The sequence below is a fragment of the Schistosoma haematobium genome, chromosome 1, assembly GCF_000699445.3.
Source record: "Schistosoma haematobium chromosome 1, whole genome shotgun sequence".
Lineage (NCBI taxonomy): Eukaryota > Metazoa > Platyhelminthes > Trematoda > Strigeidida > Schistosomatidae > Schistosoma > Schistosoma haematobium.
Window position 1 is genome coordinate 29448113 of NC_067196.1, and position 26102 is coordinate 29474214.

The 26102-nt window shown below is 34.5% G+C and overlaps 1 protein-coding gene across 3 annotated transcripts; it reads left to right on the plus strand.

Annotated features, from left to right (window-relative positions):
* The first annotated feature begins 22586 nt into the window (after nucleotides 1-22586).
* Nucleotides 22587-25178, plus strand: PSMB6_1 (Proteasome subunit beta type-6). 3 transcript variants are annotated; one of them, XM_051215279.1, is made up of 5 exons: nucleotides 22587-22812; nucleotides 22849-22916; nucleotides 22950-23211; nucleotides 23245-23389; nucleotides 24923-25178. In XM_051215279.1, the coding sequence occupies exons 1-5, from the start codon at nucleotides 22759-22761 to the stop codon at nucleotides 25048-25050; spliced, it is 657 nt and encodes a 218-aa protein (XP_051073657.1). In that variant the 5' UTR covers nucleotides 22587-22758; the 3' UTR covers nucleotides 25051-25178. The 3 variants fall into 3 exon arrangements, with proteins under 3 accessions (XP_051073657.1, XP_051073658.1, XP_051073659.1); XM_051215280.1 differs by having other exon boundaries at nucleotides 22720-22812; nucleotides 22849-23211; XM_051215281.1 differs by having other exon boundaries at nucleotides 22731-22812; nucleotides 22950-23389.
* The last annotated feature ends 924 nt before the right edge of the window (nucleotides 25179-26102 follow it).

The following is a 26102-nucleotide window of genomic DNA, read 5'->3' on the forward strand; positions in this document are numbered from 1 at the left end:
CGTCAGATTTATTGTATAATGTATCATTTACTTACTGATATATTGTTACACGTAACTGAATACATTCAGTAAAATCCACTGTCGATAATGACAGACTCTGCAGCCTATTAACATAAATAAAATCATAATTTGATAGGTTAAGTCATCTCAGCAAATAAATTTATCCGTCAATGGACATCAGCAGAGTAAGAGTAAATTAACAATATGTGGTTGAAAGATAAGGTGAATTAGTTATCTTTGATGAATGAAAGTTTTTGTTTGTATGTATAACAACGATAACATCTTTCTAATTCGTATTTCCACAGTGACTTTTGTATTTACCTAGTTAGTTGCAAACTTTTAGTTTCCTAATTTAGTTTTGTGTCCCAAGGTCATACGGGTTGTATATGCAGTGTTGTTCTTTTATAATTTTGACATCGCAGATACTAAGCGTACTATAGCAGCTCACGTGCAACTGAGTATGTTGACATTTAATTTGGTTAAGCCCTTTTGTTAACTTATTTAACGGACAGAGTTATTCCGTATAATAACAACTTATATCACTGTACCTTTATATTTGTTTCACTTGTATAAATACATATGTCTGAGCATTGCTTACTGCCTACGCATATATTCATTCTGCTAGCCTTACTATTAGTGGCTGAATTGATTCGATGATTCACTCATTTTCCTATATATATGTACATTTTAACCCTATTCATTTTGACTCACACATTCGACTCGCTCGCTTGACAGAAGCTCCATCAAACGCAAGACAATATATTTCCAGATTTCTTTAGAAAAATATCTGTGATTTCAGTATCCTTCATAGTCTAATGACCATGATTCAAAGCAATAAATTAATAAATAACAAAGAGCCAGATAAGTAGGCCATCGATAGATAGGTAGATGGTTGGGTGAACCTTTCTCTCTGACTCATCTGACCCCTATATACTAGAGAAAAATTATTCGAAGTAAAAATTCTGGGACTTTTCAGCGTAGTACTGGAACCACATTTCTAATCATATATATGAAATATGTTTGCTTTCTACATATTCAGAATTTCTGTTATACAATAAATAATTTATGTACGCAGATTTCTATTTCTACGACATAATTACGAATATTGTTAGAAGGGGTTTTGTGGAGATTTCTAGAAATTTCAATAGTTGGAATTATGAGTCAATTGAAGCTAGACAACCATGGAAAACCTGGGAGCACTGGACTACCGTTTCGTCCTAGTATGGGATTCCCCAACAGTGCACATCTACGATTTGGCCCCCCGCGAGATCCGAACCTAGGACCTCTCCGTCTCGCGCGCGAGCGCTTAACCATTAGACCACTGAGCCGGTATAAAGCGGTGTTAATGTCTAACTTCAACCAATCCACGAAGTTGCACCACCGTACACCATTGTCTCCAAGGAGTTGATATTTCACAACGGGCCTGGGTTCGAGTCTCGCCGGGGTTGTGGATGCGCACTGCTGAGGAGTCTCACAATAGGATGAAACCGCCGTCTGGCGCTTCCGGATTTTTCATGGTGGTCTGGTTTCAATTGACTCATGATTTCAACTATTGATAATAATAAACAGTTAATTTTCATGGGTTCATATACATAAAGAAGAAAATATTTTTCAGACCTTCTCTGACCTATTGACCTTATAACTCATGATTTTGGACTAATATTACTTATATCCCTTTTTAAATTCAGTCATCATATCCTTAAAAAGCATCAAGGTAGGTTAACCAGTGGAAGTGATTCTAATTTTCAGTACGACAATGAGTTCAGTATTTGTCAATAATATTTCATGAAGTTACTGTCAATACGAGATAATACTATATTTATATATCGATTTAAAAATCAACCTTGCTTAGATTTTTGAATAGTTTTAACAGAAGTAAATAATCTTGAAGTGTATTTTGAAAAACTATCAATTATATTATTTAATAAATATCGCTAATTTTGATGAACTGATAGAATAAAACAGTCTAAAATCTAGTACAAACTAATTATACTCTCAAGGTCAAACAAGCAGTCTATTTACCTGAAGATATAATAACACTGAAATGAAAGATGGCGACTGTACTATTATTATTAACAGTAATATGGACACGCATATTATATATATATATATATATATATATATATATATATATATATATATATATATATATATATATATACTGATTCCCAAGCTATGATCAACTTTACCACAGATCAAACTGAATGTTAAGTGCTGGAAAATTAGTTAATATTATACTCTTGTTACTTGCTACTGGTACAATCTCGAAATGTTGTCGCTGCATACATGTAATTAATGATATTATTCATATGCTACATTATGGACGCTTACATTTCTAAAAGCCAGCATCTTAAAGACTATTCCTATATAAGATGCAACATTTTACCCTAGGAATATTAATATTTTTAGCTAATTTATTTGATAACCAAAAACATTCTCTGAACTGTAAGTTTACTGTTATACAGTAGATTAATTGTGAGTTTATGATAATTTAGTCGATTGTCTGAAATATAGGGAAGGGACGACTATTAATAATAATTAGTGTATTATTGTTACGAAGCCTTCAAATATGTGATATCTACAGGCATAAAATTTGACCAGACGAAAGCATATTTTTTTAAATTCTGTTATTTTATAAAGAGAAACATTTCAAGACAGTTATCGTCACAAAGTGACAAATGGAAAAATTCTGAGAAGCCAGGAGTAATGATTCTTTATTTTGTCCTTTTTTTATTTGATTTTCAGAAGTATGCAATCACCATCCCATACAAGATAGTACTCGGCATAATCAGATCTTACTAAAATGATGATGCTACTCAGTTACAAATCTAGATTCCAGTGGCTCTTGTTTTCAAATATATTCAGTCTATGATGTAATACAATAATTATTTAAGGTGGTCATGGAGTTGCTGTTTTATTATCAATTTGAATCACTGGGCAGATTACGACTCCTAATAAAAAATTTCCAAAACCTTTCTTAAAGAGTATATGCTCATTAATGATTAGGCAATTCAGGGAGATTAGTTATAATTTAAAGTCGATAGTGAAATAATAACTTATTGACCATATCCGGTAGTCGTCAAGCTAGAGTATGGATTGGTATGAGACGTAAATTCAAACGTATGAATTCAAAACCAATGATTCAGTAGTTGTATAACCTTGAAAAGAGATTGAAAAAATCGGGTTTAATCCTGTCGTGCATTTGGCCATTATTAAGGGGTTTCAACTTAGAACACAACATTTGTCCAGCCCTCCTTAATTTTAAATTTCTAGTTCATATTATTAAATTACTTTTAAGTTACATTAAATCTTTATAAAACCACCTATAAATTAATCATACAAAAACCTACTTAATGATTAATAATTGAAGTAATATCAAAGTACTGATTGATAAGTGCGCAAAGGGAACTAAAATAAATCCTCATTACTCAAATGATTTATGAAATGATTTCTTTCTTTGAAAAAAAATTCTATCAAATTCTATGGATTATTTATTTGACGAGTATTATTTTTAATAGCCTAGTTAGTAATTGACTGAGATCATAAAATGACTAATGTCAGACCACCATTAAAAACCTGGAAGCACTGGACGTCGTTTCGTCCTGTTGTGGGACTCCTCAGCAGTGCCTTCGGTCTCGCGCACGAACTCAACCTCTAGACCACTGAGCCAGCATTCAATGGTGTCATTGTCTAACCTCAACCAATCCACGAAATTGCGCGGCCATCTTCCATTGTACTGAGGTGGACACCTATCCCTACCCGACACGGATTAGCTCAACTGGTCACGGCATGAATCGTGGATGTGAACTTCGGAGGAGTCCCACAATAAGACGAAACGGTCAGCCAGTGCTTCCAGGTTTTCAATGGTGGTCTAGCTTCAACTGACTCATGATCTTAACCATTGAAATTACTACAATCTCCACAAAAACCCATCTGATATTAATCAACATATGCTCACCAGTGACTGGCTTCACGAGGTATATCCTGGAGTTCTAGTGGGAAGTAGTGACCAGTGGAGTTCAGCCAGGTCTGTTGTGAGATAGTAACTCACTGAAGACAATGGTGAATGTGTCGCTCAATTTCGTGGATTAGTTGAAGTTAGACATTGACATCGCTGGATGCCTGCTCAGTGGTCTAGTGGTCAAGTGTTCGCGCGCGAAACCAGTAGGTTCTGGGTTCGAATCTCGCAGAGGGCGAGGTCGTGGATGCGCAGTGCTGAGGAGTCCCACGATAGGATGAAACGGCCGTCCAGTGCTTCCAGATTTTTCATGGTGGCTTAGCTTCAATTGACTCATGAATTCAACTATTAAATTAATTAATTTTACCAAGAAACAATTACTTACAGTGCAATTTTAATCGATTAAATGAAGATCAGGTTGTTGTTTTTTGCATTGTTTCTTTTTAAAAAAAAAGCGCTTATAGCTAGTTTTACAAGATAATAAAAATTTTGTCTGTATTTTTTGTTTTATTCTATATTGAACATTACTATTTCAGGTATTTAGGCGTCTTAGTTTATTTTCAGATCAAATTAGATCATTAATATTTATCTGTTGATAACTTCGATTTCTAAATTTCACTTTTGTTACTGAATGATATTATTAACACTGTTTTGGACAGTGTTTCACATGATTTGGAGGTTTACATTAAAACAATATTTTCTACTTACTGTATCTGTTAATTGTTCTCTTTGATTAAAAAGAAATACTGTTGTAAGTGTTGTCTTTTCTTAGCTGAGTAGTTTAATCGGGAAGTTTTTATTTACATTCTAAACAATATCGTCAGCTCAGAGAATATAGTACCTTAAACAACGTCATCCTGAGCTACAAATACTCTCCAATCATTTCAAGACTGAAAATTATCTTTCATTTCTAAAGACATACCTAATTATTAAAAAGTAATTGACACTGATTACTAATTATTGCGTTTATCGTAATATACATTTTGTTTCAATAAACACTATAAATTACTTTTTTCTGTATATTCTCACCAAACACCTTGTTTGCTAGACAATTTCGTATACTAATCTTCATATAGTACTCTAGACATTCAAAACAATGGTGTTTCATTATCTTGAGACCTTTTGGCTACATCTGTCTTCGGTAAACTGTACAGAAAATACAGAAGGTAGACATTTGATTTGGTCATAATTAATTTTTGTTGACTAAAATTCACCAGACTCAGACTACAGTAATTAAAACTATATTCATTACATTTATGCAATTGTTTTCATTGAAGTGAGTAATCATTACTCTACTGGTAATTATCAGATCTCAATAACTGGATGAATGAACAAATATGTAATCACATTCAATTCAAAGATCTCCAGTTTTTTGAGGACACCATATCTATAGTCGCGTTGTATGATGTAATTACTTTGAAGCCTCAACCTGTGATGTTCATCGCCACAGTTATAGATGTCTTCGTTATGCTATCTGAGTCCTAACTAACTTTATTAAATGAAGTACATTTTTATCTTGACGAATCAGTGAACAGTAACTAATATTTTATTCCATATTTCTTCCTAAATGGATATGACTATTCTATGTGGAATAGTGTTATTAAGTCTAATATTTTATTCTAAATCATATTTAGTGAAAATAATGCATTCGTTAAATAAAATTATCTATAAAACATTTCTCTCTTCAATAAATAAAAAAACACTCAAAACGTGATAGTGTAATGAACGAGAACACCAGTGGGGACAACCACATGCATGTAAACACAAATTACAGAATTTCTTAGTAAAATCTGAGAACCATACAGTAAATATTTCATTTGCAAAATATCAGTCACTTGTATCAAACTTGAATGTTCCTTCGTTTCCACACTAATCATTCTTTGTTCTCGTTCTCTTCCCTTTGATCTTCTTAACCTTCGGCCTCCAGGCATTTCACATTCGATTGATGATACAAACTACTTATATCTGTCGATATCAGTAGCACATACTACAATATCATTTAAAATCACTTCATACAAATATAAAACAGAAATATTTACTATTCTATGTTGATATCATATATATGACCTGAAAAATGAATAATTTTAACGATTCGGTCATTATTAGTATACAAATAAGAAGGAAATAGTCATATGATGTATCATATGATAATATGATTCATAATTAGTCATTAAAGTTTCAATGTAGTACGAAACAATCTACAATTTATGATTACTGACTATTTAGTCCAATATAAATTTAATTGGTTAATACAAAATAAGAGAAATGAAAGAAACATCCCACATTAAGTTGATTTAAATAATATTGTTAAAAAACAAGACTTGTAGTAAGTTAAATTTTACATTGAATAACCTCTAACACGTAGGCTGTTTGAATTTCATTCATATGAATGTATCCGGATGAGATCACTATAAATCATTGTTATTACGTTGTCCAAACTATTACTCATTTAATAACTTTAAAAAACCAATGGTCATATGTTCACAATGTGTATAACAATCGAAAATTCAATATGCATTTAGTACATTTAATTAGAGGTTATGCGATGGATCAACCTATCAGTTTCTAGTTACAATTTCAAGGTTGTTTTAATCTGAGGCTTGTTGCTAATTTTTGTCTATTCTCTTGCTTGATAAAGTAAGTGTATTGTGTATGCTTGGTGGATCGTCGACTCATCTATTCTCTTGTTTCTCTCTTTTCTAGGTCTCCTCACTCACAATAAGCTGCATGCTTCCCTAGTAAACAAAATACCTTCTAGTTAGACCTGAACTGCTACAGTTATGTTGTTAAACCATTTTTACACTATTGAAAGGTAACTCTAGTTAATTTGTGCTTCCACATAGGGTCGTAGAAGTAAAGTTATAAAGAATTCCTAACTAAAATGAAATAATCGTCTATTACTCTCTTGGTATAACGTCATAAAGAAAAGACCATCTTCCAACTAAATACATCTCTTTATAAAATATTCACGTCAATCTTATTGTATTTTAATTAAGTAGAAACATACCGATTATCCTAAATTGGTATAGTAATAAAACATTAGAATAATTTTCTCCCTACTATCTAAATTGATCTTTTGTTAACACAACTTTATCATAAAATTAAGCTTTTTTTATTCATGTAAAGTTCCAAATAAGAAGTACAAACACTGAATAACCATGATAATACACTAAATGTAATGTTGAATAGTAACAAAAAATGTTATAAAAAAATTGTGTACATTCTATGAAATGGGTTACATTTTATGAATAGACAGAACTAATGAAAAAAATCAATTTAGTCATTAAAAAAAATGATGATGTTTAAGAGATAAAAATTTCATTTCAACGATACCATTTTCTTGAGCTGTACGACTGTATTTTACCATATTTTTTTACATGTAGCAGTAGTCTGTAATAAAATAAAAGAGTATCATATCATTAAACGAAATTATCAAGATAGTCAAACGTTCTTTTTTTATTATGGGATGTTAAAGGTCATTGAAAATGAAAAAGTGGAGAAGATTTGTAGCCCAGATGGATGATTTTGATGGAGTTTTGTTCTCTGAGCTGGATGGTTTGGTCGTGGAGCTTTCATCGTTCTTCTGAACGACATAATCAGCACAAAGTTCAGACAGAAGTGCAGTGTTCAAATTTCTTCACATGTGGTTCACAGCTTGTCCTGTAGACCATGTGAAGAAATTTGAACACTGCACTTCTGTCTGAACTTTGTGCTGATTATGTCGTTCAGAAGAACGATGAAAGCTCCACGACCAAACCATCCAGCTCAGAGAACAAAACTCCATCAAAATGGAAAAGTGTTACATCACTTAATAAAGTAGTCAAAATCAGAAGACTAGGATATAATAGTTTAAATGCAGAATGATATGTCAAATCAGTTAGAACTAATAGATTTCACATTATTGAGTAAAATAGATGACGATACATCAAAATCATCCACCTGAGCTACAAATCTTCTCCACCATCTCAACATTAAAAACTATTAAAGAACTAAGTTATGTAATAGTTTCAACAGTAATAAGAAATAATAGTGAGAGCATAATTTATGGACGACTTTTGAGTGACCCTAAAGTGACCTTGGGAACGTCCATTTAATAACTAGAACTAAATGAGTTTTATAAACAAGTGTAAGGAATTAGAATTTTTAATTACAGTTGATGGTTAAGCTTAGAAATTAGATATAGGACTTTCACCAGGAACTGACATAAGCTATAATGCCAAAAACCTTATTCAACCAAATGTATGAATGACATCAAAGAGGAAGAATGTATTTGTAAAATGTCAGCGAAAGAATTTCAAGTAAATCCAATCTCTCGCCTGGCAATATGGTCCAAGCTTTTTCAAGGAAAATATAATCAAGCAACAAAATTATGTATGAATGTATGAATGAATTTCGCGCCAAAATACATGACCTGTTATAATAAATCTGATTGATTCGTCCATAAATTATAGTCGCGCCGGTAATAGCAATATTACGTTTTGTTGAGATTACTGAATGTTATTGATATTACAAAATGACCTTAGTAAGACATCCATTGGAAACCAGGAAGAGGTTCGTGATGATAATAATTAGATAATAATTCGTATGCACGGCTTGTAAATTTAGAAAGGGTGCCAAGACCAAAGAAGAACAAGGGATTGAATATGACTATTTTGTACACATAGATCCGTTTCGAGATGGTGAATTACTGTAGCTTAAGCTGTTCACAAATTTCCAATCCAAACCTTCGTTGAGCTAGTTCCTTTAACTTAGTAGATTAACTTAAATGACGATCTTCGCAGTTGCACGTGGCTAGAGGTGACCATGTGTTCCAGGATTGAGCTATTGATACATTTTCATTCTCCTATAGATAAACGTGCAGAGTAGTACTCAGATTTTTTGGTTTCACCGTGCTATCAATGAACCTGTGTGAGAAACCATTCTCCAAAAGAGATAAACAATTTAAAGAAAAAATGATAGATAAATCGATGGGATAAATAAATTAATTTAATAAAGGAGAATGTACACCACAATAACGCTACCATAGTAATGCATGTACAACTGAAGAATCTCCGTTATTATATAAGCTTTAGAAAGATATCGTGTATCATGTTGTAACTGTCAATACGTTCTGAACACACACACTTTCCCAAATCCAGCTTTTGGATTAGTGCACCTACAACTGGTTTCATGTTGTGCAAAGTTAATTTAAGAAAAGACACATATTATCATTTCTTATCAAAGGATATCCATAGAGGGTGGTAGAAAGCACATTCCTATGTAATGTAGATTTCATTCGACAGCACCGTTTACTTTGTACAACCACTTGTTTGATTTTCTCGTCATTACGTCCATTGTCATCATATTATTTCTATATGCAAAACGTATCATTGTGATTCGATTCTGTTGATTTTTATCGGATTGAAGCTTCTTTTGATGACATCTAATTCTTTTGAATGAGCAATAATTTTTTTAAAGTTTTTGAGCAAATGTTGTCTTGGTTAGAAGAAATTGATAACCACTAATAGGACAAAAATATAGCGCATATAAAGCTATTTTTAACTAGGTGGTTCATGGATAATAGCACTAACTGAAGCTAATTTCTACTCTATGTTGACAGTAGCTGGAAAATTACTGAAAAGTAGGATGTATTTCACAGTTGTTTCGTCTTTGTTTATAAAACTTTTCAAATGTGTCCAGTCACAGATTGAATAAAGATGCGTCAAACCTCATGACTAACTCGGTTCCATTAAACTACTGAATTTAATTCCAAAATTATTTACTTACTTACGTCTGTTTAATTTGTTTAATCTGGTTGGTATTTTTTGGGCAAGATTTTTTTCTACAAGATGGAGTTACCGACCCCATGCTCAACCCTCCTCCTTTACCCGGGCTTGGTAGCGTTAGTAACTCCAGAAGAGCCACAGGCGGATTTAATTCCAATATGACAATCATTTATTGTCAGTGATGATAACCATCTCACTTTTGATCGGGATGAATTCTACCAGTTATAGCCTTTTATTAAAACTTCATGAATTCATTTCAGAATTATCCACTGGTAAGTGTATAACAATTTATTAGTTGAAGTAAGTCAATGACATGCGGACCTTGATAATATAAGTGAATGAAAGAAATTACTTGTATTTACTAATTTATAAATTAATTAATTTATAAGAATTTGGCCCTAAAATTTTCTGTTCAAAATATGTATATGAATAGATTGTTTTAAAGTCATATGTTACATATTAAGGTAAAAATTCACTTATTAAGCCAACATTATACTTATATATACAAGGCATTTCTAATGTCAACGTAATAATGGTGTTAAATTTAACAAGGTCATTGAACCAGCTACAAAATTATTATTTTTCTTTTAAGTAATCTACGTAATGTCTGAGTAATACTTGTTCTTTAGTACGAGATTTAAGCATAATACTGATATGATTAGTTATATACATCATATTACTATAAGTTTAAATTTGTAAGTTTATAATAGACTAGCTATTATGATGGTACTAGAGAATTCAGTTTCATTTAATATGCATCAATATTGAAATTTTAAGTTAAAAGTGTACAAATTTATAAGTTTTTTAAAAAGAATGATAATTCCCTTCATAAGGTGACATCAATTGGAAAACTATTAACAACACTGGACAACTAGTTCCAAGTTGGGACACTAACAATGGGAATATACGTGGTCAAAACTAGAAATGGATTTGTGACAAGCTGTAATATTGTTCAGGATCTAATGGAATACATTTAGAACGTTGATTATTAAATATAACTATCATTACAGAAGTTTTTTCTAAAGATCAATAGATTTAACAACGGCTATTAGTGGTCACTAAGTTTTTAGATGGTTTTATTTTCAAATAAATTCTATTAAGAAATTGTGATTTTTGAATTCTATGGCAAAGTGATAACCCCATCGAAAATACTAACTGAAGATTTCTTCTTTATGAACTGAATAAAGTTGAAAATATAAACCGAAGAATTCAGATACAATACTTGAGTGGTGCAATTAATACAATGAAACTTTAAGACCTTTGAGCCTAGTCTCGCATGGGATTAAGGATGCTCAATGTTGATAAGTTATGTGTTAGGATGAAACGTATGAATAATGCTTCTTGGTGATCAATGGCTCTTTTAATAACGTTCATTAGTGATTAGATATGGCTTGAACATGAACAAAGTTAAACCAAGAATATAACCCATATAAAACGAATGAAAATAGCTTTATCACTTTTGATTTGTGATTTTAAATTCAAGTTTATTAATCAACAAAGCTAACTGATTGATGCACTCGAGAATTCAGACTAAACTATTGAGTTGAGCATGAAATCCAAAATCAAAACAAATGATCTGTTGATAATTAGATACTGTTTTATCAATGAAAACATCAGTAAAGCATTTAACAACCTTCAATTAGTAAGGTATCTGAGGGATTTACGTGCTTCAAGATACGATCAAACGAAAAGTTCTTTTCGTAACAGTTATGTAAGAATTATGTACAAAATAAAATGAATCAAACAGCAACCGATAGATACGTCATTTCAACAAGGGCTGGTAACAATAAATGTTAGAGATAGTTTGAGGTGATCGGGATTGTAACACTCCTAAGTGGTTTATCCAAGTCTTTGGATAGATGGATTACTTTAATCTTTTCAACCATTCTGTCACTCATATGTGTGACCTTGAATAAGTGTGCATGACAGCACATATGAGTCTATATGCTTGTATCGCTTTCATGGTCATAAATACTGAGTAACTGATTATTTGCCAACTTAGTTGTTTCTGCTACTCTGATCCACATGCATTTCTCTTCGTCCATCAACGTTTGCCAGTAGTACTCAATTTCTGAAATATAAAATACTATATATATATATATATATATATATATATATATATATATATATATATATATATATATATATATATATATATATATATATTTGATGGAATTTTTTGACAGAATTTGTACGAAGTTAAGTAGAAACTAACTTTCATTAACATCAACTTCTACATCATTCGATCATATTTGAATCAGACAACGGGCAATGAAAGCTATTCACTCAAAATATGGAAATGGTTATGAATAAGATGTTTTCAATAAAGCTAAGAGATGAAATCAACTTTCGAAAAATTTAAGAGAATACAATTACAGTAATAACACCACACAACAAATGGATATCATGCACTGTATGCTCAAAAATGGTTAACAATCACATTAGTTACTAAGTTTTAGTAAGTGGTTTGATATGATGCAAAAAAGAACCGGATTGTAAAGAAATTAAGATGAAAAGAGCAGAGAGAATTCATACCTCTCTTATTGTCAAAATTATTATTTGATTATAATTATACTGTCCTTTTTTGAATAAATTTGTCAATCTAAGTCATCTTTAGTGTTTTGGCGAAATCTAATTTTACTTCTCATCAGTAAGTAATTTCAGTAAAAAATGTACTGGAAATTAGGAAAAAATCTTATTTCTGAAAAGCAAGGACTATCAATTTTAACAGAATGAGGACTAAGAGATCTTTTGAAGTGTATTACTGTTTCACTAGTGGTTTAAAATTTATATTTTGTAGATTCAATGTAATAATCATGCAACCAAAACGCATCACTTTTGATTATTCATCTCTACTTTATTTACTTGATTGAGTCCACAGTCATGTTATAAAGATGCACGTAATGATTAGTCATTTCAGTCCCATCTAATGATTTTACAGTTGATATTAATCTGCAATACACATTTGTAACTAAAATCCATATACCTATTGCCTGAACGAATATAATTCATCAGTTTTCATCATTGTAAATTATTTACTTACGCCTGTTACCCCTCGTGGAGGAGCATAGGATGCCTATGAGCATTCTCCAGCTGCTATCCATCCTTTTCATGTCTACTTCCGATCTCCAACTCAACGCATTGCATTGATCTTCCTCTTTTCCGTTTCCCTTCAGGATTCCTAGTTAGGGCTTACCTCGTGATACAGTTTGGTGATTTCCGCAATGAATGTCCGATTCATCTTCAACGTCTTCTCCTAACTTTTCTGTCATTTGGAGGTCGGTATTTTCTCTCTCACAGTAGGCTGTTAATGATGGTATCCGGCCAACGGACATTGAGTATCTTACTTAGACAACTGTTTATAAATACTCGTACTTTTTTGATGATGAATGTGGTAGTTCTCCAAGCTTCAGCTCCGTACAGTAGAACTGTGTTGATGTTCGTATTGAAGATTCTCACTTTGATTTTGGCTTGCAGACATTTGTTTTGAGTCCCATATTTTCCTCAACTGTAGGAGTGCTGTTGTTGTTTTACCAATCCTTGCCTTTACGTCTTCATCGGATCCTCTTTGTCCATATGTGATGCTGTTCAGGTACGTGAGAGTTTCCACATCTTCTAGAATTTCTCCATCAAGTGTGATTGTGTTGGTGTTCTCCGTGTTATATTTGAGGATCTTGCTTTTTCTCTTGTGTATGTTGAGGCCTACTGCTGCAGACAGAGACTATTGCTACAGTGGCTGTCTTCACCCCCCATTTGTTTCTGTACATGGGACAGAAGAACGAGGTCATCTGCAAAGTCCGAATCTTCTGGCTACATACAAGCTATCCATTGCAGTCCATGCTCCCTCTGAGATGTGGAGGTCTATCGAATGTATTCCTTGTGATATTGATGATCTCCTCAGGTACACCATGATATCGAAAAAAATTCCATAAGGTCATTCTATTCAAACCGCCGAATGCTTTCTCATAGTCAAGGAAGTTGATGCAAAGTGACGAGTTCCATTCAATTGATTAATCAACAACGATCGGTAGTGACTTGATTTGGTTCGTGCTCGACCGATTATGACGGAATTCATTCCGCTAATTTCGAAGTTGATCGTCTACTCAATCTTTCATCCGATTCTAAAGCACACTAGTAAGAACTATTCCTTATAATAATAGTAGTATGATGCTTCTGAGGTTGTCGTACCTGTTGAAATCTTTTCTTGGTATCTTGATGAGGCATCCTTCTTTCCAGTCTGTCTGTGGCACTTGTTTCTCCTCCCAAATTCTTTATCCTTGACCAGTCTCTTTGGTTTACTATATTTCCCTGTCAGTTTATTCGTCGTGTCATACAACTGTTTCATATATCCCTCTATTGCAGCTTTTCCCGATGTTATTGCCAGGCCTTCTACGTATTTGAGCTTGTTGACTGTAATACTCCTCTTTACTCTCTTTGCACCTGTGTACTCAGCTTGTGCTTTGATCTTCTCTGTTCTTGTTCAGCTGTTTGTAATTGCTGTCTTCTTGTTCTTCCTTTCTTTGATCTTGTCCAGTGTTTCTATAGAGATCCATTCCTTATGATGATGCTTATTGAAGCCCAGAACCTCCAGACACGTTGAAGTTAATACTTCTTTGATACGTTTCCAGTCGTCCTCCATAGTAGTTTCTTATTCCTTCACTAGATCATGTAAGGCTTGGAACCTGTTTTTGAGAGCTATCTTGAATTCGTTGAGTTTGTCAGTATGTCGAAAGAAGGCTCTATTGAACCGTTGTATTGCTGTTTCTCCAGTTGTTCAGTGCTTCACTTTCATCTTGACCACAACCAGGTAGTGATCTGAAGCTATGTCCACTCCTTCCTTTGTTCTTCCGTCTTCCGTAGAGCTTCTGAATTTCTTAGTTATGCAAACATGAGTGGTCTGATTCTCTGTAGTGTGGTCCGGTGAGATCCATATATCTTTTTGTATGTGTTTATGGTGGAATATGGTGCCACCTATAACCATTTTTGAATGCACATAAATTTGCAAATCTGTTACTATTATCGTTTCTTTCTCTCAGTCCATGTCGTTCCATGATATCTTCATACCCGATGTTGTCCATTCCTACTTTGGCTCTTAGGTCTCCCATTATGATGGTCAGGTCTTTTCCTGGGCACTTAACTATGCAGCCTCATAGAACTGATCTTTATTGTCGTCATGGCTATCACTGTTAGGTGCATAGTACTGAGTAACATTGACTGTGATTCCCTCCTCCTTTGTTTTGAAAGACTCATTGATGATTATGGATCCATGGGACTGATATCCTGAGTTGTTTCCATGCTTGTCTGAGCAATATCACAGCAACTACCTGAGTGTGTGGAGCATTTTCTTCCTCGTGACAAGAGTACGGCAGCACTTAATGGTTTTAAATGAGATAATACAAATTCTCAATGTCTTCCTGTATAAATATCCCTTGATTAGTATCAGTTACCGCAAGTTTCAAATTTATAAGTAATTCAACGTAACTCATAGAAATTTGATAAAGATTTAGCCTTCGTTTAAAATGGGAAACAGTAACTCCAGATTTTTACTAATGTGGCTTCAAGTGTACTTTAGCCTAACATTTATTATTCCCAGAGAACATTTTTAAGTTAGTGTATCTAACCTAATTTGAATATATAGATTTATCGTGCGAAATAAAACAACTAAATTAGAAAAATAATTGAACATACTGTAGGCGTTTAAAGATATCTCATAATTAATGAACATAAATTTTTTAGAAAATTACTGAATTTGTTGCTGAAAGTGACACTATATTAACTAAAGGACGTATATAAGTTATTTCAATGGTAAAATAATTTATCCTCCAAATTATAACATTGTACTTTAGTAACTATTATTATTTCTTTCAGATGAGTCATTTCACTTCTTTATGCTTACTAATATTTTTATCACTAGAGCAATTTCTAATATTCATATTCTTTGTATGAATCAATTGTGAAATTTTTATGGTATAAATTTACACAATATATATTTGAAACTTTGTTTACATATTTTCATTGATAATGTTCAGATTATTTTGTACTTACATTATATCTACAAGCCGAAAACTTTTGATACAGCATTTCTAGTTTACTGTCACTGTCTCGAGCATTGGTCAAGTAGGAATATGGGTATGAAATATAAATTCTAAACTAAGGTTCGCTTCAAGGCACAAGTCAACGACTGTGGATTTGGAATGCCTAAATCGGTTGTTTATGATGAGTAAATAAACACAGGAAACTGAATAATTCATTCAAATGTACATGTAGGGCCAGTGAAACATCGTTTAGACACAGGCTGAACCATTTCGCTATTAGAAGACACTGAACTATTTACTTAAAATCTTCAAGGTCAGGAGTTATTAACTCACATGGCTAAACTCATGCCGTGGAACTGCTAATCTGTTTTCTATATTTCTCTTCACCATTCCGTTCATATATATGGCCTCTTAATAGGGTAATCCAGGCTATGTGATTACTGAGTGTATATATACTGTCTTTGGACATGCTTCTGTTCATTTAGTAGGTATGTGCTGAGTATTAGGACGTAATATTTATTGAATATTTCGTCTCACAACTTACATTTAAGTATACTTGTAATTTTCGTTCAGAATATTCAGCAGTGATTCACTAAGAAGTTCATGAAAGAATGTGTAGTGACTCACATTTATCACGAGAACACGACTGGTTTAATAAAAACAATTATTATTATAACCAACTGTACTAGTGTTTAATGTGCTTTTGTTTGACTGTGCTAATGACAGCTATATTGTGCTTCCATTCTTATACTTACACTTTGATTGTGACTTCGCGCGAATTCGGTTACGTTTTGTAACCAAGTTTGTATCCTGGCACGATCTCGGTATCCTTTCGATACCACGAGATCGCCAGCAAATATATCTCGATTTGGTCCATTAACTGCCTTCTGATATTTGGCTTCTCGGGGATTTTATGGATTTATTTGGTTACGTTCAACCTTTGCCTTCTGATTTACTTGGCACGTGTTTCTTGGTAGCGGTGTTCATAGTTAATCTCGACTCGACACCACGCTACAAATGTTACGAATTATTTTAAACCACTGAATTAATATATTTAACGGAAATTACACCCTAATGTAAAACTCTTACCCATTAAATTAAACGAAAATGGTCGAGAGTATTTGATGCAACATAATTATTTACAATGATACGATCCTGAAGATGAATTCGTCCAAAAAACACTTTTCTTTCTACCAATCTCTTTTGATTTGGCATTCAGTAGGATACGTCTCATTTAACTAGTATACCTTTTATAACTAGTCACACGTAATACTACAAGAGAAAGAATTTACCTAATTGTGGTGTTTGAATGAACTGATGATTCCTTTGTACATGTTGAATGCATGATTTCAAATTCCAAATACAGTACATTCGTTTATGCTTATCTAGTACCTCTTGATCCAGTTGTGTTATTTCTGGGATTCTTAGTTAGCATTATAATTCAAATATTCCTAATAATCATACTAACCTGAATATTTTCATGTGTTCGGGTTCGTAACAATAAGAAGGTGGTGAAATATGAAGACAGTAGTGTCAAAAAGAAATAAACACTAATAAAAACGCCGAGAGTGAATAAGAACTAAAATGGAAGCTCACCTAAACTAAATATCAACGTTAAAAGCACATTCACTTCGAATTCTTGAAAACCGTTTTATGATGACAGTGTTCACTGATCGTTGCGATATCAGATTCAACAGTCCTCAGTCCATGAGCTGACCCACACAGAAACAAAAATAAGTGGACCAAAGGTTAAAGTTTAATAAACGAGGAAAGAGAGAGTGGGAATTGCATCTGCGCGTGCATGTGAGTAGGAAATTCCTACCACCTATATGTTCTGCGTGACAGCTCTTTATTTCTCATCATACAAATAGTCATTTCCCTGACTTTCCCTATTCATATGTGTGATTTTTAATTTTCGATTCAGTTAATATCATCCCCATTACCCAGCTCGCCGTTTTGGTTTGTTCCATCGTTGCTTTTAGGCTTTTTGGTTTTTTTAATGACTGGGTTGGTATTGTTTTAACCAACTTTATAATCTGCCATACTGAGTGACCTTATCTTTGACTGCTCCTGTTCGCATTGCCGGACCTATTCCTTGAGAACAGGGTTACGTTTTATGTTAGAAATATCCATTACTACTGAGAGACAATTGTTTGTGAGGTTCTTGGCGTTTTATGTTGTAGTGACTTATTTTTATCACGGGAACGCGATTGGTTTAATGAAAACAACTATTATTATTATAACCAATTGTACCTGTGCTTGTTTTAATGTGCTTTTGTTTAACTGTGCTAATGACAGACATATTGTACGACCATTACTCTCCATTACTTTCTCCGCGGATTTTGACCTCGTACGTTAGTACTCTTGCCCCTTTATTCCAATTGTACTCCTTTTGGCTCGATCTTGGTATTCGTTCGGTACCACGAGATCGTCAACGGAATAAACCTGGTTACGTTCAATCTTCGCCTTCTGATTTGTTTGGCACGCGTTTCCTTGTAGTGGTGTTCTTAGTCAATCTCGACTCGACTTCACGCTACAATATAATTTACCTTTATGGTTTGATTTTATCTGGTTTTGTGACTATCAATTGTCTGTATATCTCCATCTAAGTTTATTCGGGTATATATACGTATCGTTATGTTGAAATTATACCGTTTTGTCTATTTCGCGTAATTACTAAATTCTTGGCCAGCACAAAACGCTAGTCTGGAACTCTAGAAATTATGGCGATAACAGAAGTAGATCAAGGAAACAATAGGTTAGTGACGAGTGATTTGTAATAACGGTCTTCTAATTTATAGAATATAAAAATTATGGTGGGCATAAAATTTTGTCATACAAAACAACCCGTAGTCCTAGGCATAGCCCGATGCACTTCTGGAAGCTTAACCCTAATACTAACCTTAGCGAAGACATCCATAAATTAGAAATGAAGTATGGCCACTTGAGACACACTGATGGTATTTGAAACGACTTTTACAAACAAAAGTAAAGATTTGTTCTATTCGGTCGCATTGAAAGAGATATAACCGATAAGTGACTAACGTCCTCAGACAAGAAAAGTGAGGTTTGAGTTAAGATTGATGATATCACAGTGGTAGTACGACAAGTGCATTTTTAGCCGGCGTTGATTACCGTATTATTATTGTCCTAAAACAGAAAGTCAGGTAGTTTGGGTTGACGATTTTTTGTTTATAAGTGTTGCAACGTACTTAAAATTGTATTAAGCAGACGTAATGCACGTACAGAAGCACGAGCATGCAGAAAAACAATTTTGATTTCGTCGTACGGGTTAGCTGTTTACTAGGTGGTTAGAGGTTGAAAAACGTATGTGCAGTCGGTAGCAAGGGGTAAAAGTTTTAAAATTGGTGAGGTCTAGACATCTCACACTCTTTAAAGAGTTTTGTGCAGTAAGAGAGTGAACATTATTATGGTTTCATTTTCAAATATGAGGCTTTAAGACGGTTGGTGCTGACGTTATCGTCTGTTCCGTTTTTATCCAAGATATAGTATTTAAATTTCTAACTTGAGACTTTGAAAGATCTTTCGTTGTAAGACAGATCCATCAAAAACATTAGTTGACTGTGGTCGAGTGGAAACATGTTTATTTGAACTCATAGAGTTCGTAAGCCTGCTCGTACAGGAGTTTACATCTGTATGCATGGGAGAAGATGAAGGGTTCATGAATTCTCCTGGAAGCCGAAGTGTCGTTTCATAAACAAGTTGAGCTTCGGTGTGTCCAATATCAGGTTTCACTACATTGCGGATACCAAGTAAGAGTAGTGAAACGTTTGCAGCTGATAGGGAAGCTTTAAGCTGTCTGTGAAGGCGTTCTAACAACATGTTTGCTTGTGGATGGAGGGCGGTTGTTAGAAATCGCGTTATCCCTAATAGTAAAATTAGACAACGGAGAAGTTCAGATTCGAACTGGTGTCCACGGTCCGTAGTGAAAGTTGATGCGTGTATGGAGATACCAATGGGTACTTTGATGCAAAGTTACTCGCACTGGTCTTAACGACAAGATACTTGAAGCTGAGCATAAGATAATTGAGGAAATTCGCAGTCATCACTTAACGCGGAAAAGGGGCAGGAGATGACGAACACGCAAAAAAAGGATCGACTTGGCATGAGTTGGTCTTTCAGGCGTGGCCATTCCGTTTAACTTATCCCTATTCACATTAAATATATTATTCTATTATAAGCCTAACTGTGTTCTTAAGGAGTACTGAACATCAAATTGCTGGTCGTCACGTAAGACTAGTTAGTGTAAATAATGATCTTATACATTACGTAGTTACATCTAGACAAAGCTACAATTTTGGGATCAAGACTATCATTATAACAGTAGAGTAAAAGGTATGGAGACCGAATTAAGCCTTTAATCTACATGCTTTTGCTATAATTTTCTTAGATGTGGAGAATACTTTTTCGAGTTACCATCTGAATTGATGACTTGTACATTTCAGTGAAATTAGTCTATTAAAGGTCTCATGAGAGATGTGCGATTAGGTATGTACGATCGATAAAAACTTACCATGCTGTTGAATGAGCGAAATTGCTTGACCGTGATCGGTTCTGGGTAATCCAGATAGGTCACTACTTTGCTTTGCAGAGAGCCGCTACTTTGGGCAATATAGCACTCAAGAGTTCAAGGAGTCAGTTCCAATATGATATTTTTGAATTTTTACAGCAATGCCATACTTTGGGAGTCATTCGAACTCAAGGCTCAGGTGCTGGAGATGGGATCCTGTTTCCGGATTTTTGATCAAGCAGTCATCAACATCAACCGAAAATCCACAGACTCCGAAGGGACTGATGATAGTTGTTTGAAGATTGTCGTCAGCAGCCACTGGAATTTGGCTGTGAATTTTAACCAGGTCGATCTTTGAGGTGATGGTTGTTAATCTCAACGTTGTTGTCAGGCCCTGGATGTATGAAGATGAGTATAAATCAGGAGGAGTTTTCACAGTCCGTCGCCTACAGACACCAGTCGGACGCCAACAATTGCTCTCTTTTTATGGAACGTGTGCTAGGGAGATACCCAAGGACTGTTTGGACAATTTTCAAGTCTATCATCCGCTGGAATTCCTTTTAAGGCATTCTTAGCTTTCAGGAGCTAGCCAGAGAGCTTTCGAGAATACAGCTGGACCTGTAGTAGTAGTAGTAGTGCAGTCTACAACAATACTGGTTACATACGATAGTTCTGCAAAGTTCAGGGCATTCGCCGAGTGTTCGTTGAAAATATGGATCGATTAAATGCTTAACTGTCACTGGTCATAATCTGCAACCGAAAAATAAAGTTCGACAAACAAAATTTATTATTTAAATCTAGTAGCTTCCGTTGGTTTAAGTCGATGACGTTATTTCATCTTTATACCAGTGATCAGCATAGAAACATCTTTAATAGCGAAAATTTAGTGAATTAGCTTACGTCAATCTGTAGTGGCATTGCACCGTAACCCCACGACCTCCGAAGCTGAGCATATAATTACTGAAAAAATTCGTTTTCAAAATTGGAACGAGGAGAGGATTGAGGGTGAATAGTGCGGGAACATTCAATTCAGTCAAATAGCATGGCGCAGCCTTGCAGGCATGGTCATTCTGTATAACTTTTCTCTTTTATTCATATTAAAGATACTATTCTGTCTCTAGCCTTAATGTGTTCTTTAGAAACAACAGACATTGTGTTGTCGATTGTTACGATACGATGAGTCAGTGAGGACAATGATGTGACTTCCAAGTAATAATATTAATAAAGATGTAGACCATTAATTCCACAAAGCCACGTTGAGATAAACACTTGCCGTATGCTTTGATCGGTTTTCCATGTTTGCCTGTGAGCTGTAGACCGGATCTTGGTGTACAGTTTTTAGCATTCACGGGAAAATCGCTTACTTGTTCTGCAGTTTCAACGAGCTAACGAACTTTCTCCACCACACCAGTGATGTATAGCAGACGACTATTTGCAACGGCTGCGATAAGTCCATCGAACAATGACCTCTCGCATATATAGCACATTTCTGTCGTTAAGCCGCGTTGAAATTCGATACTGTGGAAGAGCTGATCTAACATTTGTCAATCGGCTGAACCTCTCCGTTTAAGGATGGCTTTTTTTAAAGTGTGTTAAGGTCCAAAGACAACACAAGTAAACATACTATGTGTGACGTACCTGTTAAAACCGTGCGATAGCGCCTTCGCCACTTCGAGAAATTGCGTACTTCGCTCTATCACGCATGCTCCTGGAAATCAGCTTCTGCACAGAAGAATTAAGCCTCGATATTATCAGGCTAGAATTGCATGAGCTAAAAGGTTGTGGGCAAAAGAGATTTAATCTTCAGCGGTTTGGATGTCATAGTGTGAATCCATTGAGGAGATTTTTAATATTAATAAATTTAAACCAAGAACATTCATGTGTTTTAGTTTGTTGAATAACAAATATTACTTTAGGAATGACCAACTACTTTTGATCTTAACACAAGCTCACAATAATTTACCAAAGAGGTCACAGCTCATCTGTGTCTTGAAAGTAATGAAAATCAATCTGAACAACCACTTGCATATCCGCAACAAATATATATATTTAACAAAAATCTTTAGATAAACACATGACACAAATGTATCTTTGACTTGCGCCTATGATATGTGAAAGTAAGATACGATATATAATATTAGAACATAGCGTACCAGATCACATAAGGCTCAGCTAAATTTTGTCTGGTTAAACTAATCAGGTCAGCATCAATGTTGAAGATTTACAGAACTATTTTTTTGTGAGTATATTTACCATTATACTCAGTAAAACATCACGTATTATTTTCTAATGCGTCATTTGTTTTCGTTTGCTTTATATACCTCAGTCTCTACCTCAAAGAATGAATAATCTGCTGCAAATATTCACGGCAGCTGGTTGAGTAGAAGCTTTTTTGTCTACAGTTATTTGAGTCATTTGAATATTGTTCTCAGAAAGCGGCGAATCTGAGCATTGTCGTAACGGCAGAAAATGCTTAGTGTACTTAGTGATGTATCAGAGAGTACAAAGGGTATCAGTACTGGGGTGAGTAGAAAGTATGTTACAAAACGAATCTTTTAGACCACACTTTTCGCATGTGAATATGATGGAGGAGTCGTTATTGGAGCTGATTCTAGGACATCATCTGGGTATATATGATAATCTCTATGATTATATTATAGAACGTATGTTGTAAACCGTGTAACAGACAAGCTGACACAATTGACAAAATCTATATACTGCTGTCGATCTGGGTCTGCTGCTGACACACAAACAGTAGCGGATATGGTCCGCTACCAGCTAGATTTCCATCGCCTAGAAATGAATAGAGAACCAACTGTTTTGGAAGCAGCTGTTTCTTGCAAACATTTTTGCTACAACTACAGAGATGATTTGGTTGCAGGCATCATAGTTGCTGGATGGGATGAAGAATTAGGTGGTCAGGTATTAGCATTGTTACGTTTTCAATGAAGATAGATATACTCCATTCCTCTCGGTGGAATGCTCATAAGACAACCAATCGTTATTGGTGGTTCTGGTAGCACATATACTTATGGGTACGTGGACCACGGTTTTCGCAAGGGAATGACAAGAGAAGAGTGTGTCAGTTTTGTTTTAAAAGGTTAGTTTGTCCGACGAATTTTTATTTGTAACCTCTCCGCTTTGTAACGGTTAATGATGTAAAAGTTTGTTGTACTTCAACATTTTCAACTGGTTGTTTGAGACGTAATCTCTCCATAGTATAGTCAATAGTCATGTTGCGTTGGATAATGGTAGTAACATATCTAGTAAATGCAAGAATCTCGGCAAATCGAAGTTTACTACCAGACAGTCGTTTTTATGTGCAAGGGGTGAAGGTTATGCAGACTTAAAGTTGTACTGCAAAAATTACACTTTTTAATAATGAAATCAAGTTGCCACATAGCAACACAGCGAAATAAATTGCCAAGATGGATATGAGAGTAGTTGTGTATGTAAAAGTAAGGAAGACTAAACAGAACATATGATTCGCGATGAAAGTTGAGTGAGTTAACCATTAGCCCCTAAATGTTCTGGTACGGCCGAGAGTGGGGGGAGTCAGCTCTCCTCTAAATGCTCTCACATAGCCACGCACATACAACCACTGCCAGGGAAGTCCTATTCATTGCCTTCTCGTGGTGGGGGTGGTGTTTTTTACGAAATCGAGCGGACGAAAAGTGAATGTTCGGCGCTTTAACGGGGTTGGTAGACACGGAGAGTTCACCTAGGGAGGTTGGAAAACCCTGATTCCAAACCAATGACGCACATGGACTACAGGGTCTTGATGGAACAAACGGGGTATGAACCAAGCTTTGGTCACCGGCTACCATGGGACTGCATCTCCATATGTTTCTCCACTGCCTTGTGGATTGCACCTTCAGGTCAAAAGCCCCGGGTATGGCTCTCTAAGGAAACCACCTGCTTCGCTTTAGGCACCCGGGCAGTATCCCAGCCTTCACACAAATCGGTTGATTTATGTGGCGAATATCTATTTGTACCAATTTGTGTGTTTAAATAAATAAATGAGTTAATCATTAATCCTCATCGTTTCAATACTTCGAAAGTCTAAAATATAGCAGCCTGAATGAGACGATTTTCTTTTTCATCTAAATCTTATGTTTTCGGATATCAATGTTTGGATTTGAACGGCAAGTGGTTCCCATTATCTTTCCAACTTACAACTCGTGTATTGAAATGCACGTAATTACTATGTTCTAATACCTTTCTCAGTATCAATGATTTTCTAACTCTTGAAAAACAGTTTGTTTGGCTTGATTTTAAGCTATCTGAATGCGATTTAAAGGGTGGAAAGACTAATGCAACTAAATAACAATTAGACCATATTCCCTACTTGTATGGTGTCTTGTAATACTATATCAAATGGCGACTTCTTGATTTCAACAAAGTCCATACTGTGACATGATATTTTGGCTCAATATTCGTTTCATGATTCCTTAGTCAACGTAGTAATAAAATGTGCATATGTATCTTAGTGATGAAACGTCCTCACAAAAAGCGCGATCGGAATGAAGACTTCGAAACCAAGATCCTATCCACTTAATAATTTTAAACATAACTAATACAAAAGTGCTGTTAGGCCGACGTTTTGAAATATCTTTATTTTTATCCAATTCAGGTGTTGCTCTTGCCATTAACAGAGACGGTTCTAGCGGTGGTTGTGTACGCCTGGCTATTATTTCCAAAGACGGTGTGGAAAGAATACTAACAAAAGGTGATGAAGTTCCAGTGTATCGGTTTTCCTGAAATAAATAAAATTGTATGAATGTGAAAACACTACTTTTTTGTATTGCTGTCTTAAATATACTATCTTTTGTATCTTTCCTCTCATAAGTAGTTATCAGCCTACTATTATAAAAAGAAATATCCTGTAAAACTAAGACCGCCCAACTGACGTATTATATCCGTTTTCAGTCTCCTAAATTATGATAAATGTTTGATTTATAGAGTTGACATCATATCGTGATATATCTCAGTCATATAAATAAGTATTATTCCATATAGTATTCATGATTAGTTGTTTTACTGGTATGCCTGAATTGTATTGAAAAAGAATTCGAACTTGCTGATTAGTAGTTGAGAGTTATATACTCACATCATCAATCCAAAAGTGACATCGAGTATGCTTATCTGATATATGCTACAAAGGTCGATCCTATATAAAGTTATAGGAAAATATTTAGGTTAGATAAGTCAACTTAAAACAAAAACTGACAATTTTCGCTGTTTGTACTAATGTTGAGTGTAAGGGTTTAATAGTAGGGTTTGCCTCTTCACTTTGGCTCAATAATGTCACCAATAATCCCTGCGTATCTATATACTATAATAAGAAAACGGAGTATCTCATAACCATGCGATCTATTTGTGCAATACTTCTACATTTATCAAAAAGACCAACTTGTACAGTTTTGGAAAATCCTTTGTATTCACTTCTTATGCTGTTGGAGAGTTACACATCCAACATCTGCCTTTAGTACATTATTTTCTTCCAATTTCTGTTAACTAAAGACATACCTTTAGATCTCCATATTTAACTGGAATAGTTAAGTCAACTGTTTCGTCAATTCTCAGCTTATCACTTGATGGTCGTCACGAATTGAATTTTTTGCTTTTCTGAATCTCGAAATGTCAGGTTGTTTTTCTGAGATAAATTAATAGCAAACAGTTTAGTAAGCACTTTCGAAGGCAAGTACAAACTGGCAAGAGCATTTTAATCATTTTACCAATATTTCTGTTCATCAGTAACGAGCTCATTTCGCACTGAAAACTAGGCATTTGATACTTCATGTACCACTGGA

What these genes read in the sequence shown, in the direction of transcription:
- PSMB6_1 (XM_051215279.1), top strand. Translation starts at nt 22,759, where the DNA reads ATGCTTAGTGTACTTAGTGATGTATCAGAGAGTACAAAGGGTATCAGT. An exon ending in GATTCTAGGACATCATCTGG is followed by an intron (nt 22,917 to 22,949) that starts GTATATATGATA and finishes ATTATATTATAG; the next exon opens with AACGTATGTTGTAAACCGTG. An exon ending in TGTCAGTTTTGTTTTAAAAG is followed by an intron (nt 23,390 to 24,922) that starts GTTAGTTTGTCC and finishes TATCCAATTCAG; the next exon opens with GTGTTGCTCTTGCCATTAAC.